An 18,026-nucleotide genomic window follows, 5' to 3' on the forward strand; every position below is an offset into this window, starting at 1 on the left:
GGGCGGGGGGGGGGCGGTCAGCTCAGAGACCAGGGACAGCAGCAGCTGCTGCCTGGAAGACTCCCAAGGAGAGGGGAGAGGAGAAGAGGCTGAGGGGAGACTCCACAAGGGAGGGAGTTTGAAAAAGGGTGAGAGGCTGCCAGCTCTGCTGGCAAGGGGTGGCATAACTGGGTTCCTGAGCCTCATAGGGTTGACAGAGATTGGATAAAGAAGCCGTGGACTCAAAAAGGTTGAAAACCTCTGATCTATGCCCATAATCCTCAAAGCATTTGGTGGGCATGATAATTACTGAACTCAATATAGGAGCATGCTTGAACTTATTCACACTCTGTATCGTCAAGGAAGCCTGAAACTGTTACTAGCATTAGCAGTTCTTTGTTTTGATGTTGCTGCATTGCGTCACCATAACAACTTCAGCATTACAAAATACAGTAGTCCTTTCGGATCATAGTTTACTGGCGAAACAGATTGGAGAGCCCATAAATAAACCTTGCATTGTTTTCCAAAAGAGGCAAAGTCAGTGCTACAGCAGGTGGGATTGCATCCAGAAAGTGAGTGCTTTGCATATACAATTACTCATGAGAAATAAGTCTGATTTTGTTCCCGCTTATTTGCACATAGCAACATAACATTTTCAATCAAAGGCACTGGACCACAAACTCTTGAACAACGAGAAAGATTTATAGCTGACTTAATTTGTTTGGTTTCCAGTCAGGCAGTAATGCTTCTTTTTCAGTTCAAAATCTGTGTGGATCTTATCTAAAGCTTTAAAAAGTGAGCAAACAACATCTGTTGATACCAAAGTGGTACATGTTTTCTATAAACTGTCTGTTGTGGGGAGGAATCATTTTTAAAGAAAGGTTTGCACTAGTGATTAAGGAAGCTTGCAAGTGTGTTTACTGTATTAAAAAGTAATTTCTTTACCAGTGAACAATTAATTGCATTTTCTGTCAATATATGTTCTTAATATTGGTTCATATGTAGCTGCATGTACATATGAAATAATGAATTTGACAGTAAAACATCAGAGAAGTGAAATATAATGGGAGGAGATAAATGAGTGACAAATGAGCCCACTATGTTCTCTTACCAGGTGCAAGGAGTTTTAAAGGAGCCCAGTATAAAAAGCACTCCAAGTTGTATCTAGACTTATAGTGCAATCCCATCCATGTCTATTCAGTAGCAAGTTCCACTGAATTCACTGGGGTAACTTTAAGGGAATCCTTAAATGTTTATGAATTTAACTGCAAACAATGCAGTTAAGCAATCAGGTAATGTGGCTAGGTAGGCAGCAAGTTAACTAAGATGCCTTGCTCCAAGGCTACTATCTGGAAATGAAAGTTGTATTGAAAACCAGGACGTTTTCTTCTGAGTAAACATGCTTATTATGACCAGTGATGATACTACATTGGCTGCCTATTTGTTTCCAAGCACCATTCAAAGTGCTAGCTTTGACCTATAAAACCCATACTCACACCCACACCACACATTAAAAACCTTTCCTCAAAGAATCCTGGGAACTGTAGTTTGCCCTGGGCACTGGGCACTGTAGCTCTTGTGGGCAAACTAGTTTTCAGGGGGAGTGTTATCCAGAATGCCTTGTTTATTCAGATCATCTATTAAGTCCCTACCAATCTGGAAGTGCAATGCACTTCCCATAGAAATCAGTGGCCAAGCTTCCACTGACACGAATGGATACACATTTACCCAATTCTATCTTTTCCTCTGATCTATTTCATCATTTAATGCACTACAATCTCTTATTGCCTCACTGAAGTTTCTTAAGCAATGTTATCAATGATTCTGATCAACAAAATATACTTTGCAAGAGCTTTTATTGCTAGATTAAAGCAAGTCTCCATGTGAGAGGACAGCATTAATTAATGTCAGTAAGAGCCAAACTAGATGCAACACAGGAGGTGTATAATCAGATCTCCTGATGTCTTTCTTTGTTGCTTAAGAGCAGCTGTGTGAGAGCAACAGAACTCAGATTTGAGCTGTAGCATGACGGAGTGAGGGATTTATGCATCTCTTTGCGCTGTTTGTTCACTTTAAATTGTCCTGTAATTAACCAGGGTGCAAGCAGGGAGACCAATATCCATATTTTACAGCTACCCATGTTGTACAAAAGAAATGAGTGTATTAAGCGCCACAGAACAAAATATACTGTATATTGTACAATGAGCATACTAAGGAAAGTAGCTCACAACCCGTACATGTTCCTTTGCCTCAGTTTGTGTGTGTGGCCTTAACCCAAACTTGAATTCTGCTTTGTTTAGCTGGAAGAGCACCACCTAAGGCAAATGTCATCACTTCTCCATCCATCCAGAGTGACAGAAACACCTCACAGAGAGCCACTCCTTTACGTCTCCTCAACAGTGGATGGTCACATCTTATGTGTTGGCCAAGACGGATTGGTTTCCATTTGGAGTGCAAACTTAAAACTGAAGAAAACCTCTCTGATTCTTGTGAGTTTAAGAAGTGAGGTATTATTTAAAGACTGTGATATTTACTAATAATAGGTGTAAGATCTTCCTACTGAGGCTAAAATGAAAAGGAGATTGCTTTTCTGCTGTCCTAACAATCATTATCATTCTCTCCCAACACATTCACTCATGACTGTATTTCTCAAAATGATGTCAGCCAAGTATAACTGTGATGAAATTAACTCTGATAAATGTATATATGCTTGTCTCTACACCGAACCAGATGGATTAAAGGATGATATGAGTTATGTGGGTCTATGGTATCGTCTAAGGCAGCCTTTCTCAACCTTCGGTCCTCAGATGTTGTTGGACTACAGCTCCCATCATCCCTGAGCGCTGGTCATGCTAGCTTGGGATGATGGGAATTGTAGTACAACAACATCTGGGTTGAAAAAGTCTGGTTTAAGGAGCCAAAAGGTTGAACTCTATGAAATACGAGAAGTATTTTAGCAGACCCTGAACTGGTAAATCCACAAAGGTTTGGGAGCATACCACTTATGTTCTTAACGTTCTGCCAAAGGATCAAGTCAAACACATGCATGCACAGAGGCTGACATGCAGAAGGGTTCATATGCCTGTTGCTAACAAAAGGTGCTGCCTTCATTCTGAAAATTGTGGGATAACCAGCCTCATATAACCACCATGCTTAAATGTAATTAATGCATCAAGGGGTTAAGGCCATTGACTAAGTGGTCCTGCCAGACTTAGCTCACCTTGGGAGGGACTAGGTAATCAAGCCTTTGTTCCCCCTCACTCTACCTGAGAAGCACAGCATGTGAAGAGGCTAAGCTGGGGCGATCATTGGCTCTAACAAGCCACTCAAGTTCCTATACCAATAATTTAGGAACTTTCACTACTGTAACCAAGCCAAGTTTTACTGCCTGTGCAACTTTTTCTGAATGCTGTATAGAAAAGTACACAAATCTGACCTTTGGAGAGTTTGTAAGTAAACCATTTATAATTCACCAAACATGTGGTCTTTTTCTATACTAGGGGAAGTTTTGAAACTCACAAAAGAATATCAGCCTATATTTTCACACTTTACTTTGCTGCATGTTTAGTGATTTTAAACTTCAGCTGAGGTTCTGTCACCAAATAATACTTGCCCCAAACCTGGACCCTGGCATCCAAGGAATTCTCCTTTATGTATTTATTTTTTCCACAGCACAAAAAAAGACAATGGGCATTTGTTTCAGAAGGATTAATAAAAGGCAGAAAAGAAGAAAAAGTGAGGAAACGGGGGGGGGGGGAGATGCATATAAAATAGGAAACAGAACGATAAATTATCAAGCAAGTCAGAAAGCAATTTTTTAAAATCCCAGGGACATTAATGAGGAACTCCACAGCGTGAAACATTTTGTGTGTATTTCCATAAGTGAATAGATTATGAACATATGGAATTAATGGGCAATCTCTGTTTAGCTAAATAAATCAATGCATTTTAAAATTCAGTTGGCCAAGAGGGCAGCCGACACCTGGCTGCCCCCTTAAGTGGGCTGGGGGTGGGCTGCTCGCAGCTCCAAGCCCCAGCCTGTGATTGTGTGACCGGCTACTGCCTGCCCTTACCCGAGGGTCCAATGCAGCTGGAGGTGGGCAGTGTCAGCCATCCCCTCCCCCAGCAACGCCTGGAAGATGGCAGCCTCCCTGAACCCACCACGGCTGCGCCATGCGGGAATGGCTGCCCAGCCAGACCCCCAGGTGAACAGATATTTTATTCTGTTAAAAGTAGCAATTACTCCCAGTAAGTTTTTGAACTATTTTCTTATTTATTTGGAGATTTCCTTATTTGGAGTTTGAGAGTTCCTTGTTCGATTAACATTTTTATGTGCCCATTGTAAGCTGCAACTGCTTTTAACTTGGTTGTTGGTTACAACCACACCAACAAATCACAAGTTTTTTCATAGGTTGTTATAGTCAGGGCTTTCTTATTGCTGCTGCTTCCATTAGAACAGCCTCTGGCCTGGTTCAAATACAATGCTAAACCACAGTGTGATTGAGTCAGGGGGAAGAGGCATGTTAAAGCACTATAGTCTGTTAATTTGGCTGTATTTTGGGGAGCGCCAGGCTATTTTTTCCGCTGGATTCTGCCCCAAAGCTTATCAGACTTGGCAGCTGAATGATGCACATCTGCTGATAAATGAGAAGGTGGCAGCACATCCCCAGGCCCCTGCTCCAGTGGCTGACACATGGTTTTAGTAAACTGTATTTTATTAAACCATGACTTTGTGTTCTATGCGAACCTAGCCCAGCGGCTTAACTATGGTTGATATATTTCAGTTTAGATCAGACTTTTGACCATGTTCTCTTTTGGAGTCTAGGATGAAAATGAAAACAAACTACAAAACAGGAGGCTAAAGTGGGTTTCCGACTCTATTTTAATGGCCCATTACAACAAGCTAATTATTGGAACCTGGTATGTAGTCAATTTCTGTGTTTCTAAGTATGATGAATATGCTACTACCGTTTGAAAAGTGTCACAGAAATTTCACAAATTTGTTCATATTTATATAACATGTGAACAGCAAACAAGGAAGAGAAAATTGTAGGCAACACACCTTGTTTGTGTTGATGTTTTCTTGTTTCATTATGGTTAATGCAAACTATTTATAGTTTGCGTGGAGTAAATAGGCAGTAAACTATAAGGTGCTGTTCCAGGTACAAGCCACAGGACTCAGCTATACAGCTGCAAAGAAAACGTTTTGAATGTGTTGTAAATTGCAATATACAATTGTGATACTAGATGGAGATGGTGAGCTATAGCAAATTCAATGCATTTTTCAAAACGATAAAAAAAAAGATTTTCACAATGTTTTAAACGTGTGTAGATTCCACCCGAGTCTCTGTGAGTCTGCTTCAGAATAAGTGTCCTGTAGGTATTTCAGTGTTAATTCACTGCAGGAGCATACCTGTGGTGCTAGTGCTGACATTTTGGATTTTTCTGTGGTTGATTTCAATATGGCAGCACCCATTTCAGAAACATGGAGATTCAGGAGAGAAATGGTATTGGAGTCTCTTGGAGTTCTGTGGCAAACCAGGAATCTTTTCTCATCCACACTCCTTGCTCTTTAGACATCTATATAATTCAGCTGATGTCAAGTAAAGAAAACAAATTATTGTTGTTTAATCAATGCTTAATCTGAATCCACCATAAAATGCAAAATGAATCTGTTGAGTTTTGTCTAACGCAAGAACTAAAACAAGCTGTTTTTAAATCAAAGGTGGAGTGAAAATTGTAGTTTATTAACATCAACTGGCGTTAAAAAGCAACATTTACTGGGCTTTAAAAGTGTTTAATTAACATTGTGTTTTACAGTAACAGAGAGATACGACTCTATGAGCTCTCCAACTTGGAACCGTATTGCCAAATTGTGGCCCTTGAAACAATGCCTCTGTGTTTGGATTACAGGTATAGTTTGGACTCAACAGTCTTACCCAAATTACATCCACCCATTCCCCAGTTTAAATACCTTTCCCGTGAATATAGAAGAAAGAAGACATATAGTTATTTTTTATTTCTAACATTTCCTATATTATATTGAGCTCAGATGAGACTAAAACCTATTTAGGAGCAGAAATACAGAATTAACGCCATCAGATTAACTGCAGTTCTTACTCTGTTGTAATAGCAATGGAAAAACATACTGTTAAATTGTGGGTGAACATGTCAGACGACACAGCGATTCTTTAAACAGCTCTTCTTTATTCAGATGCCAGAACAGAACTAGGCTGAGGAGCTCAGTCAGCCTGCTTATATAGAGCTCCAGAACAATGCAACTGTTTCCATTTTCTAAAACTATCCAATCACTGAACGTCACTTTTCGATCCTTCATTTGCATAACTATCTATAGTATCCCCCTGCTGGCCCAGGGTGAGAACTTCAGTACATAACACATACAATCCAACTGCCTCTGTTTACCAGGGACAGCCTGTCCTTTCTTATGCTTGTCCCAGTTTTTCTCCTCTTTTATGCTTCTGGGGACTCTGCTATACAGCTGCAAATAAAATGTTTTAAGTGTGTTGTAAAGTGCAATATACAAATGTGACACTAGATGACGATGGTGAGGTATGGCAAATTCAGTACATTTTTTCAAAACGTTTTTTAAAAAAGCATTTTCACTGCTTTTTTTAAAATACGTGTGTGGATTCCACCATGGAGATGCCTTGTTTAAAATTTCATTCATGGAAGCTCTTCAGGGTTCAGCTCTGCCCCGCCAGCATTTCTAGAAGTTAGACCTCAGAGCGGGGGAATAGACCTATCTTGGCTTTTGTACACATGTATTATTCATTGTATTTGTATTCTTCCTTTTCTCCAAGGAGCTATGTATTAGCTATGATCAGCGTAGAAGCTTTATTTGAACAAATTACAGACAGGTTGTATAATGCTTTTTCTTCCTGTTTAAAGTGTTCGGGGAGAAGGTGAATGCGTGATATCATATGGTGACGAGCAGGTATGTTGATAAGGTCTGGTATGTTTTAATTCAGATATAAACTGAGAAAATGGCACAGCTAGAACTTTCTGAGTTTTGCAGTTTGTTTCTAAGAAAGGTATCCACAACTTGTAAAAGTGAAACACGCAAAATATAGGTTTAAATATAATCAGAGATATTTTTTGCTGTTGGGCATTCGCTGCAGGATATAGACTACCCTCCTCCTCCTCCTGTTCTTTTAAAAGGTAAAGGTAAAGGTACCCTGACCGTTAGGTCCAGTCGCGGACGACTCTGGGGTTGCGGCACTCATCTCACTTTATTGGCCAAGGGAGCCAGTGTTTGTCCGCAGACAGCTTCCGGGTCATGTGGCCAGCATGACTAAGCTGCTTTTGGTGAAACCAGAGCAGCGCACGGAAACACCGTTTACCTTCCCGCCGGACCGGTACCTGTTTATCTACTTGCACTTTTTGGTGTGCTTTCGAACTGCTAGGTGGGCAGGAGCTGGAACCAAACAACGGGAGCTCACCCCGTCGTGGGGATTCGAACCGCCGACCTTCTGATTGGCAAGCCCTAGGCTCAGTGGTTTAGACCACAGCGCCACCTGCTGTTCTTTTAACCAATAGTTAAAAATGACCTTAGGCATATGTTGTAGTGGTAATAATGCTGATTATAAATCTGGGTACTGATATGGTGGCATTCTGTTAAATACAGGGCTGTGTTAATATCCTGTTGATCAGTTCTGTGGCAGAAACACTGAGGTACGTGACAGTTTGACCAGGCCTATGTGGATTTCAACACAAAGTGTTACCCTATTCCCAGGCAATCTTTCATCATCTCTGGCATCTCCAGAGATGGGAAAGACTGGGAAAGACTGTAGTCTAAAATGCTGGAGAGCCTCTACCAAACTGTGTGGACAATACTGAGGTAGATGCACCATGCCTTGCTTCAGAAATGGCTTCCCTGTAGTCCTTTAAAAAAATAAAAATGGTCATATCCACACCATACATTTAAAGAAAATGACTTAACCTAAAGAACCATGGGAATTGTAGTTTCTTAAGGGTATAGGAATTGTAGCTTTGTGAACTTAACTTCCCAGGATTATTTGGAGGAAGGGGTCCATGTACTTTAAATGCCCATTAAATGTGTTTTCAATATAAGGTGTGGATGTGACCTTCCACTAACATGGCTGCAATCCACACTGGATGGGTTTGGATGATGTGGAGTCCTCAAAAAAGCATCACCAGCCTCTGCCCACAGAATGATGTCAAGTTCACTCCTCTCGTGTGCACTGGTGGAGGAAGAGGAGTGCAGGGGGAGCGCACCGCCCCTGGCAGTGCAATCCCAGTAAGGTATCATCGCGGCTGCTCCCCAGCCTGCGCTGGGCACCCCGCCCCAAGGCGTGCTCTCTGACCCTGCGGGTGGCATGCCCCACCCCCAGGATGCGCACCAGCCCCGTCCCTGCCTGCTCTCTGCCCCCCGGTGCTGAAAAATGAAGCTCCACCACTGCACGTGTGGAGCTCCCAATTCTGCCCACCCAAAATTGTGGGCAGAAGAATTCCCACCAGCGGTAGCCCATTCTGGAGGTAGGGAGAGTAACAGTTATTTGCACATTTGTTGACACACTTTCTTAAAGCTCCTTTAAAACAAAACAAAACAAAATCTATTGGGGCATTATTGCATCAAGAGAAACTTTACAAGAATAATTTCCTAGATTGCTAATTCAGAATAGTATGTTTGGTGGTGAATCCGATATTGTCTGGGTTTCATACTTCCATCCTAACAGTGTGTGTGTGTTCTGATAGGAATTGGACAAAATATCCACCCGTGGAAGAAATCCCAACCATTTCTTCCAATGCTATTTATGAGCAAGAAAGTATCACCTTCATTCGCTGGAAGGTTCATAATGACTGGGTGACAAAGGTAAGAGAACTTCAGACATTTGTGCTGTCTTCTACGTGTTCAGCTACTATCTTCTTTCTGTTAACTGTGAAGGATTCAGATAATTATTTCCCATGAGCAGGTGGGTGCAGTTGTTTGCATCTGCTTTGAAGAGGTTTTTGAGCAGTATTCTTATTTCACGATCCCACCATATTATTTGTAAGATTATTTCTGCACAGCACATCTTACCTCACCTGCTTTTGGGAAGGTTGTACTTCTCCTTCCTTTCCCAGATTTGCCTTTGTTGCTCCATGGTATTTGCCTGGGATATCCTTGGGACACTCTGAATTTCATAGGATTTTCCTTTGCACACTTGCTATTGCAGATTCAATATATCCCTTCCATGGAATCCATCATCTCTAGTTCAAATGATGATTGCACTGCACTGGTTATAGGTAAGTTGGGCATTCTCTAGCAGAATAAACATGTCAGAATTTGAAGTTGAAGTAAGATTTGCTAAAAGATAGCGGTCGTTTCTCCTTCACTTTTTTTTAAAGAGGATAGTTTATTTTAGTTGATCTCATTGTTATCCAGCCTATCTTCCAAGGAGGTCAGGGCAACAGATGTGCTTTCTTCTGCTCACTCTCTATTTTGTCTTTTCAAAAGCACTTTCTGCGTAGAGTAGCAAGAAAGATAGGGACCGACCTAAGGACTCAACCAGAGTCACATGACTCAAATGGTTGAACAATGTTTTGAACCCAGGTACTCTTGGTTGTAGTCCTCATTCCACTATGTTATTCCTCCCCAACAAATGTGCAGAAAATTTGTTCATAGAAACACAAAGAGATGCCTTATACCAAATCAGACACCTGGTCCATCTATCTCAGTATTGTCAACAGTAATTGGCAGTGGATCTCTATGGTTTCAGGTCAAGAGTGTTTCTCAGCCCTACCTGGAAGCTCCCAGCAGTGAACCTGGGAGTAGAGATGGAAGGATCAGTTCAGTCAGTTTCATTTCTCTTTGTTTCTCAGTTGCGCACCCCGGAAATGATGTCTTTCAGCTTCTGCCTTCTGGAAGAAGGTACAGGGTTATAAAGACTAGGCCATCGCCTACCCCTTCCTTTTGGGTATTCTGTTAAAGGAATCCGGCGGTCGTGGATCCTGTCCGATGCCCTGCTGTGGCTGGGGGCCATGGCATGACCCCTGGTGACATCAGGGGAGAGCTTACAGTTGTATTTGCATCAACAGGCTCCCCCTATTGGTGGTTAACCCCTGTTAGACTCGCCCCTCCTTGTGGGCGTAGTCGACCGTTGGTGTTCTTCCAATGCCTAAGCCAATACCTCTCACATGCTGTAATCAATAAAGTTGTGGCCTTTTCTAGCCCATTAACCTTTAAATCTGTGTCCGTGTGTCTTTCTTATCCACAAGCGGGGGGGAGGAGGGTCCTCGAATCGCAAACAGTTTCTATTCAAATGCAATTTTGGTTTTAAACGCAGTGTAAGGTAGTCTCTATGGGAGTATCTTGTATTTAATTATGGGGTATCAGAGTTTTTAGAGGGTTGACCAGGCTGGGATAGCAGGCTTGTTGGTTTTTGAATGTCTGATGTAGATTTTTTCAATTTCGTTGTTCTGTATGGGACAATGACAATAAAGATTATCGTATCGTATCGTATCGTATCATGTCTCCCAGTCTTAAATTCAGTTGTCCACATTTTTCAGCAATTTGCAGTTTTCCTTCTTAATTGTTTTTCATGAAAATTCATCAGCATTTTAGTATGAATTTCTCCTAATAAGCACACTTGCCCATGAAGTTTTGACTAATGTGCACATTTTTGCAAGCAAGTTCCCTAATATATGCATTTTTGTAAATATTCCTTGGTTGCAGAACTGCATTGGATCAATGCAAATTTTGAAGGATAGCTGTGTTTCAGCTTGCTTATTGTTTTGGAAAGTGTGAATTTGATAGATTTGGCTTTAAATGCACACTGAATCGAATTTCTCTTCCCTGGCGACCTGGAACTTTGCGTGGAAAGCATATTCTCTACCACCTGAGCTTACAGCCCTTTCCTAGGAATGGAATCAATTATCTCTCTACCTCGAGAGCTTTCAGTTTGTCTTCCTTCCTTTCCCATGCAACTCTTCTATTTTCTTGTCACAGGTTACGTTAGCAGAACCAAAAATGTGAAGCATCGCTTGAAAACTCTGATGGGTTCCAGCACTGTCAGCCATAACAAATTCGCCCCACCAGCTACTGCTTCTCCAGCAAGGCGCTTTCAGTGTGATGAATCTGTTTTTAAGGTGCACAAAGGAGTCAAGACCTTTGACTTCTGCAGAGAAAGCAATATTCTTGTGACTGGTGGTTTGGACCGGAATATCCGTCTATGGAACCCTTACGTCCCTGGGTAAATAAAGCTAAAATGGGTTAAAACTTGCCTATTTCTATCCTTTTGCTAGCTGATGGCTTTGAGGTATTTTTTAAAAGCTATCATTATGTTGTTTCAATGCAAACGTTCTTCACAGAGGAGCAAATCTTTAAAGAATAGTTCCAAACCGTAATGTATATATGTGCATGTGTTTGCAACTGCAGGCTCTTACGTTTCAGCCCTAAACATATGTAAAAGTGAAAATACTTTGTGGTGTGAATATAAGCCACCTCCAAATATAGACTTTACCCGTAAAATGAGACCCCTGCTTCTCTGTCTTAGCCCGATTATAGGGCTTTATATAAGCCACATTGGTGGGGGAGGGAAGTGCAGCCTATATTCAGACCAATATGGTAAGTCTTTTGGATGGATGCTGCTGTTATCTATATAGTGTGCATGTTGCTTCTACACAGAGTGCATCAGAACAGGGCCCTGCCCTGAGGAGCTTACAATTAAAAAAAAAAATAGTGGAGGTAGGGAAGCAGGTGGTTGACTCAATGACAATTAACCTTCCCCGTGACAAAGTGTTATTAGATGGATTTCACACATGCCACCCAAAAGCACTTCTGAGGCGCTCTCATGCTATTCATGAGCATACATGGCAGACAGAAATGCAGTTTTCAATGCACTTTTAAATGGATTGGTGGTTGTGCAGGAGGTATATTCACAATTGCATTTCAACCTTACTGTGAATGGAAGTGCTCATAGCTGTCAACTTTCCCCCTTTTTAAGGGAAATTCCCTTATTCCGAATAGGATTCCTCACAAGAAAAGGGAAAAGTTGACAGCTATGGGAAGTGCTTTATCTTATTAATTTTAAAGAAATCTATAGGCTCTCTGATGCTTGATTGCTGAGCAAATTACTCCTAAGTTAACCAAAAATATGTTTGCCACTACACTAGGTGGCCGATTGCAATACTGCGAGGACATACTTCCCCAATTGGTTTCCTATGCATTGCTCATGGCAGTACAAATATTTTCTCAGTTTCTCTGGACAGCACCATCAAGGTAAGGGTTTTGATCGGCAACAAACTACTTGGTTTATTACTACTACTACTAGTAGTACAGTTTGTATACCACCCTTCATCCAAAGACCCCAGGGCAGTTCACAACAGAAAGATGCAAAAAGAGAATACAAAATACATAATAAAACAAAAACAAACCAATAACCTCAACCCACAAACACATAAAAAAGCCATAGAATGTTCATCAGTCAACTAATAATAATAATAATAATAATAATAATTTATTATTTGTACCCCGCCCATCTGGCTGGGTTTCCCCAGCCACTCTGGGCGGCTTCCATAGAAACAAAAAATACACTAAAATATCACAGATTAAAAACTTCCCTGAACAGGGCTGCCTTAAGATGTCTTCTGAATGTCAGGTAGTTATTTATCGCTTTGACATCTGATGGGAGGGCGTTCCACAGGGCAGGCGCCACTACCGAGAAGGCCCTCTGCCTGGTTCCCTGTAACTTGGCTTCTCACAATGAGGGAACCGCCAGAAGGCCCTCGGCGCTGGACCTCAGCGTCCGGGCAGAACGATGGGGGTGGAGACCCTCCTTCTGGTTGAAGAGAAACATTTTTGCCTGGCACCTGAAGATATGTAATGATGGCACCAGGTGAGCCTCCCTAGGGAGAACATTCCACAAATGGGACAGAATGTCACCATATGACCACATAGCCTGGATTCTGTGGATTGTCTATAATAAGTGTGTCTAAGTATGGATCTCTGTGTGCTCTGCCACTGAACTATCATGCCTCCTCTGCTTGCATCAAACACAGAACAAAACCTGCACATCCCTGCAAAGGCTTCTTCAGTGTGGTATCATCTGCAATTGCCATGGTGTCATATGAAATTGCCAGTCATGCTTGTCTCGTGTGCCAGATGGCCTATTCATCCCAAGCAAGGAGTCACTATAATGTCCGGGGGTGGGGGCGGAGATGTCACAACTCGGGCAATCAGACACACACTGAAATATTTGCAAATGTAGGTTTGGGCTTTTCTCTCTGTGTGTGGTTTAGATTCCCAGATATAGGATTTTGCAACATACGGTCTACCTAACACCTGAAACTGGCATGGAATGTTTAGTAGTGTCAGAGTCAGTGATCACTGCTAAAAAGTAGAAGGAAGGGTGGATGGAGATAATGGTAGCCATAGAATTAAACCTCTGCACAAGCAGCTACCTCTTCCTAGAGGTACAGTTCGCACTTCCAGTGTTGCAATATGATTGCTTCTCAATTTGCTAGAAAGGAAGTAACGGCTGGAGGCTTCCTTAGGTGTTCGGTGAATCCATTTTTCTCTCACACAATTTTATCCACATGTGTTATTGAACAACCACAAAGTGCTAATAGGTCTTATCAGTCACGAAGAATGGCAAATCACTGTTTTCACTTGTAAGATTTCACTTTTCTGAAAGTTCTGCCTCATGGAGCTCAAAATCTTAATATCGTAATACCTGGGAAAGGATCAGGGGAGATATATTTATATATTGTGACAATCTCAGGAGATAACTGGGCTGATCAATTTATTTTTTCAATCATTTACCATGGGACAGTTTCTGTGCTATCAGGGCAATAGATTTGTGATATGGATGACAGCTTTTCTGAACTCGTATATTTCTTCTCAAAGGTCTGGGATATTGAAGACCATTCCTGCCTCCTCACAGTCATGCCCAAAGCCAGCCAAATCAGAGGGGAGATGGAAGCCTGCTACTTTTCACCTGACTTGCGAGCACTTTATGTTGCAGCTGAAACTTTTGGGCTCCTACAATTCCAATATAAGTAGGCAAACAATATACCAATCTGCTGTAGACATTGAGTCAAGCACAATCTATGCATAGTTCCTTCTATGGGCAGTGTGTTTGAATGTTACTATATAAAATCAAATGGGTGGTGACCAATACATTGCTCCATGTAGAAGAGACATCAAAAACACATATGTTATGCGAGCACTAACTTGAACAGCATTTTTTAAATCAAAATTTACTATAGAGCAGGGTTTCCTAAACTTGGGTCTCCATCTGTTTTTGGACTACAATTCCCATCACCCCTGTCCCGCTAGCTAGGGATGATGGAGGTTCTAGTCCAAAAACAGCTGGATACCTAAGTTCGGAAAACCCTGCTCTAGAGCAAGGCCCCCCAACGCCACTGCCTGTCATTCTCGTTTTGACACTCGAAGTGGTCAAAACATCACAAGCAAATAAGAAGTCCTAATTATGGCCCCACGTGTATCTCTCTTGGATTTAGATAAAAGCAGGGTCAGATATTTTCCTAGTCATGTAGTTCTCCAAGACATGGCATTAAAAGAACTGTAAGTGCCTGCCGTGGAAAATATACTGAGATTAAAACATGCCCATATGCAGGCCATTTTCAGATGACTGGTTTGTGAAGCCATGAAACAGTGCTCTCCTTTGCCCCTTCTCTCCTCCTGCTGCAAATCCTTGTTTGCATGAAGCCAGAGTTTTCTGTTGCATCTGAACCAGGTACTCTGGGTGAGTGTTAGTATACAAACCAGGAAAGTGAACTGTTACCTGGCATTAAGGTAGAGCGTCCCCAGTTTGGATGTAGCAGGAGACTCTGGTTTAATGCACATCAGGAGCTTCACACTAAAGCTGGGTCACCTATCCTATCCATGGCACTCATGCACAGCTTCATAAATCATGGCTTATGAACCCTGGGATAATCATCTGAACACAGCCCCAGTGTATTTCTCCTCTTCGTCATCTTGTGTTGTTTTCTTTTTCAGGGAGAATCAGAACCAAGACTCAGGCACATCCCATAATAAGCCTATCTTTTGCTGCCAGTATAACCAGCAACTGCAGCATGTGATTAGTTGCTCAGAAGACTCCGTAAGTAACCCTGAGACTATGACCCAGTTTGTGTGCAACATTCCTGGCCTTACAAACCATCATTTATTAGCCATAGAAGTAGTATCAACCCTAACCCTCTTTGCCCTTTCTTTTGCCTTGCTTTCCCCTTTGTGCTGGCTTCAGAACATTGATCCTGGCCTCTTTAAACTACAGCTTCTCACTATGTCCAAAATTGTGGTTTAATATCAAGTTACTAACTAGGCTTTTACAACTGTGGTTTAAGATCTTGATTTGTAAACCAACTTTAAGACACAGTGCATCGTTTCAGATGTCATGGAGACCTGTAACTAAAGCAGACCAGAATCAAAGTGCTGAAGTTGGCACATGAAGGGAAGCAGCATTGGTGGAGAGCATGTGGGCCTAATTCTCATTCCCAGTTTAATAAACTGTGGTTTATTAGTCCAGAAAGGCTATGTCTGAAAAGGTCCACTGTGGCAATGCTGCATGAGAACCCTTAAACAATTTAAAACTTGTTTGGTTTCTTGGATGTCAGAAATACCTGCTCTCCCTATAGGAATTAAACATATTAATAGTTGTGGCAGAAATCACCTTTCTGGGATTTCTTGCCATACCCAAGTGGCAGCAAGCAGGGCTTGAAAAGCCAGCTTTAGGAAAAAGAGGTGGGTTCTGATGCCTTTACTCCCTGCTGTCCCAGTTCAGATGAAACTTTTGCATCTTCAACAGTTAATGCTAATTTTATTCTGAATTTTAGAAATAGTTTATAGGCATCTTTTCTTGTGACCTTTAAGCTTCCTCATCTCCTCTCTTTATGTTTATTTATTTATTCAGCATGAGAGAAGAGAGATCAATCCTCAGTTCCCCATTCCTATCCCCTTTATTTCTTCTAATAGGTTATAAAAGTGTGGGATCTTAAAACTGGACAGCTGATTGTTAAAGTGTGTGAAGCTCACGGAGCAGCTGCTGTAACTTGCATGGCCTTAGATACCATTGGAAAGAGGTATTCAATATCTAGTTATCATCAGATTAACAGAATTACACCTTCTCACCTCCAAATGTCACACCTCCTCCACCAGGGTTTTGGAGGCAAGGAGGTATAATTTGTTGAGGCTGGCTTGTGTCGTATTTGTTGCTATTTTCTGTTGTTTTAATTTATGCTGTGTTTGTACCGATGTCCTAATTGATTGTAGAAATAGGTACTGGTGTGTTTTAATGCTTTGCACACCGCCTGGGGACTGTATTGTGTAGGGCAGTGTAGAAATATATATGCACATGCACTTGCATCCATGCACACTCACAGAGATAGATATACAAGAGCAGCCAGCAGGGAGGGGGCAGCAGCGCTTACCTGACCTCCCAGGATGTGTGTTGATTCAGCTTCCTGGAAGGTGGAAGAATAAGGGTGCAAGGAGGTTGAATGCATTGGTACTGCACCAATCTCCCCGCCACCTTGTCCCATTGCCTCCTGGAAAGCTGTGGAGATGCTTCTGGCAGGTAGGTACCACCAGCCACACCTGTAGATACAGGTATAGTTGAGTTGTGTTCTCCTTACACCTTATTATGATATTCTCCAGCTGTCAAACTTAAAGCTCTTTCAGAGTTAGTTTTTTTGGAGGGAGGGTAATAATATTCAGGTAGGAAAACGTTTCTGATGCATTCATGGAATGAGCAGATGTTAAGTTTATCAATGTCTGCTCTGTTATCTATGGACACCTCCCCCCACTCCCCGCCCTCAAGCCTACTTTCTCACTATTAGCAGGTCTAGGGAGTTCTTGTCAGCAGGTCCCCTGTTGGGATGGTGAGTCTTCAACAGATGCCCAACCATGCCAATACTTGATCCTGAGCATCAGAAGATTGATGTAGATATATGTGGGTGGGAAGCATCAACAATGCAGTGTTCACAGCATGATCAGCAGGAGGTACAAAGCCAGTAAGCTGAATAGACAACAGTTTTACCAACAATTTTCTATACTGTCAGTTGTCATTAATTCAATTGCCAGTTTGCAATTCCATTACAACGAACAGTTTCCTCCTGCTGTCTAGGTTGATCACTGGTGGCGCAGATGGCAGTCTGAAGAAATGGGATAGCAGCACCCTTGGATACATGCATACCATTAAGCAAGGTAGAGAGCTAATGGCCAGCCTCTTAGTTTCTCTGATATTTCGCCAGCAACTGCAACATGATCATCATTTGCTCTCTCTTTCAGCTACCAGTTCAGCTGATGAAGTCACTGCTTGCACCTATGCTGACCTTTACGACAACAGGTACAAAGGATGTTGTTGTTGTTGTTGCTATTTTAAAAATGAAAAGCATAAATGGCTAAGAAAATACAAGTAAGCTGGGAAGAGGTCTATACCGAATGATCTTATAAGAATAATTTGGACACCTGCAAGATGGACGTTTCAGACAATTCAGCCAGTTGAAACACACACAAACTCTGGCAGCATAGAAAAGTATTGAACCTAGCATGGAATCTCCTGCAGTTAAGGCAAGTTATCCAATAAGTCTTCAGGAAAGACTTTGCATATTTTGTATGTGATTTGCATGGGTGGGGAACCTGTGGCCCTGCAGATGTTGCTAGACTCCAGTTACCATCGTTCCTGACCATAGGCTATACATGCTGGGGCTAGACTTGAAGTCCAACAACATCTGGGAAGACACAGATTTCTCCTGTGCACACTTACTTGGCAGTAAGGCAAATAAAAAATAGCGAGTTTTACCTCTGAGTAAGAATTTTATGGGGCATACTTGCAGCTGAGTGTTTGGGTTTCCAACCTTAGTGTTTTAAACTTACAGTGGCACCTTGGTACTTGAACGGCTTAGTTGTCAAATAAATTGGCTCCTGAACGCTGCAAACCCAGAAGTAAGTGTTCCAGTTTTCAAACGTTTTTCGGAAGCCGGATGTCCAACACAGCTTCTGCTTGAGTGCAGGAAGCTCCTACAGCCAATTGGAAGCTGTGCCAATTGGGTTTCAAACGGTT

The 18,026-nt window shown here is 41.9% G+C and overlaps 1 protein-coding gene across 4 annotated transcripts in view; it reads left to right on the forward strand.

Moving 5' to 3' along the window:
• The first annotated feature begins 450 nt into the window (after positions 1 to 450).
• LOC308485819 (cilia- and flagella-associated protein 337-like) overlaps positions 451 to 18,026 on the forward strand; it is a 33,754-nt gene continuing 16,178 nt past the window's right edge. For all 4 annotated transcript variants that reach the window (XM_081021934.1, XM_081021935.1, XM_081021937.1 and 1 more), the window contains exons 1-15: positions 451 to 551; positions 2,280 to 2,468; positions 4,805 to 4,899; positions 5,800 to 5,892; positions 6,889 to 6,934; positions 7,625 to 7,671; positions 8,716 to 8,833; positions 9,177 to 9,246; positions 10,949 to 11,192; positions 12,115 to 12,220; positions 13,847 to 13,998; positions 14,963 to 15,065; positions 15,938 to 16,044; positions 17,088 to 17,167; positions 17,252 to 17,309. In XM_081021934.1, coding sequence (XP_080878060.1) covers positions 2,304 to 2,468; positions 4,805 to 4,899; positions 5,800 to 5,892; positions 6,889 to 6,934; positions 7,625 to 7,671; positions 8,716 to 8,833; positions 9,177 to 9,246; positions 10,949 to 11,192; positions 12,115 to 12,220; positions 13,847 to 13,998; positions 14,963 to 15,065; positions 15,938 to 16,044; positions 17,088 to 17,167; positions 17,252 to 17,309 — 1,484 coding nt within the window. In that variant the 5' untranslated portion in view covers positions 451 to 551; positions 2,280 to 2,303. The remainder of the gene's footprint in view (positions 552 to 2,279; positions 2,469 to 4,804; positions 4,900 to 5,799; positions 5,893 to 6,888; positions 6,935 to 7,624; positions 7,672 to 8,715; positions 8,834 to 9,176; positions 9,247 to 10,948; positions 11,193 to 12,114; positions 12,221 to 13,846; positions 13,999 to 14,962; positions 15,066 to 15,937; positions 16,045 to 17,087; positions 17,168 to 17,251; positions 17,310 to 18,026) is intronic.

Source organism: Podarcis pityusensis (genome assembly GCF_964106645.2).
Source record: "Podarcis pityusensis genome assembly, chromosome: 9".
NCBI lineage: Eukaryota > Metazoa > Chordata > Lepidosauria > Squamata > Lacertidae > Podarcis > Podarcis pityusensis.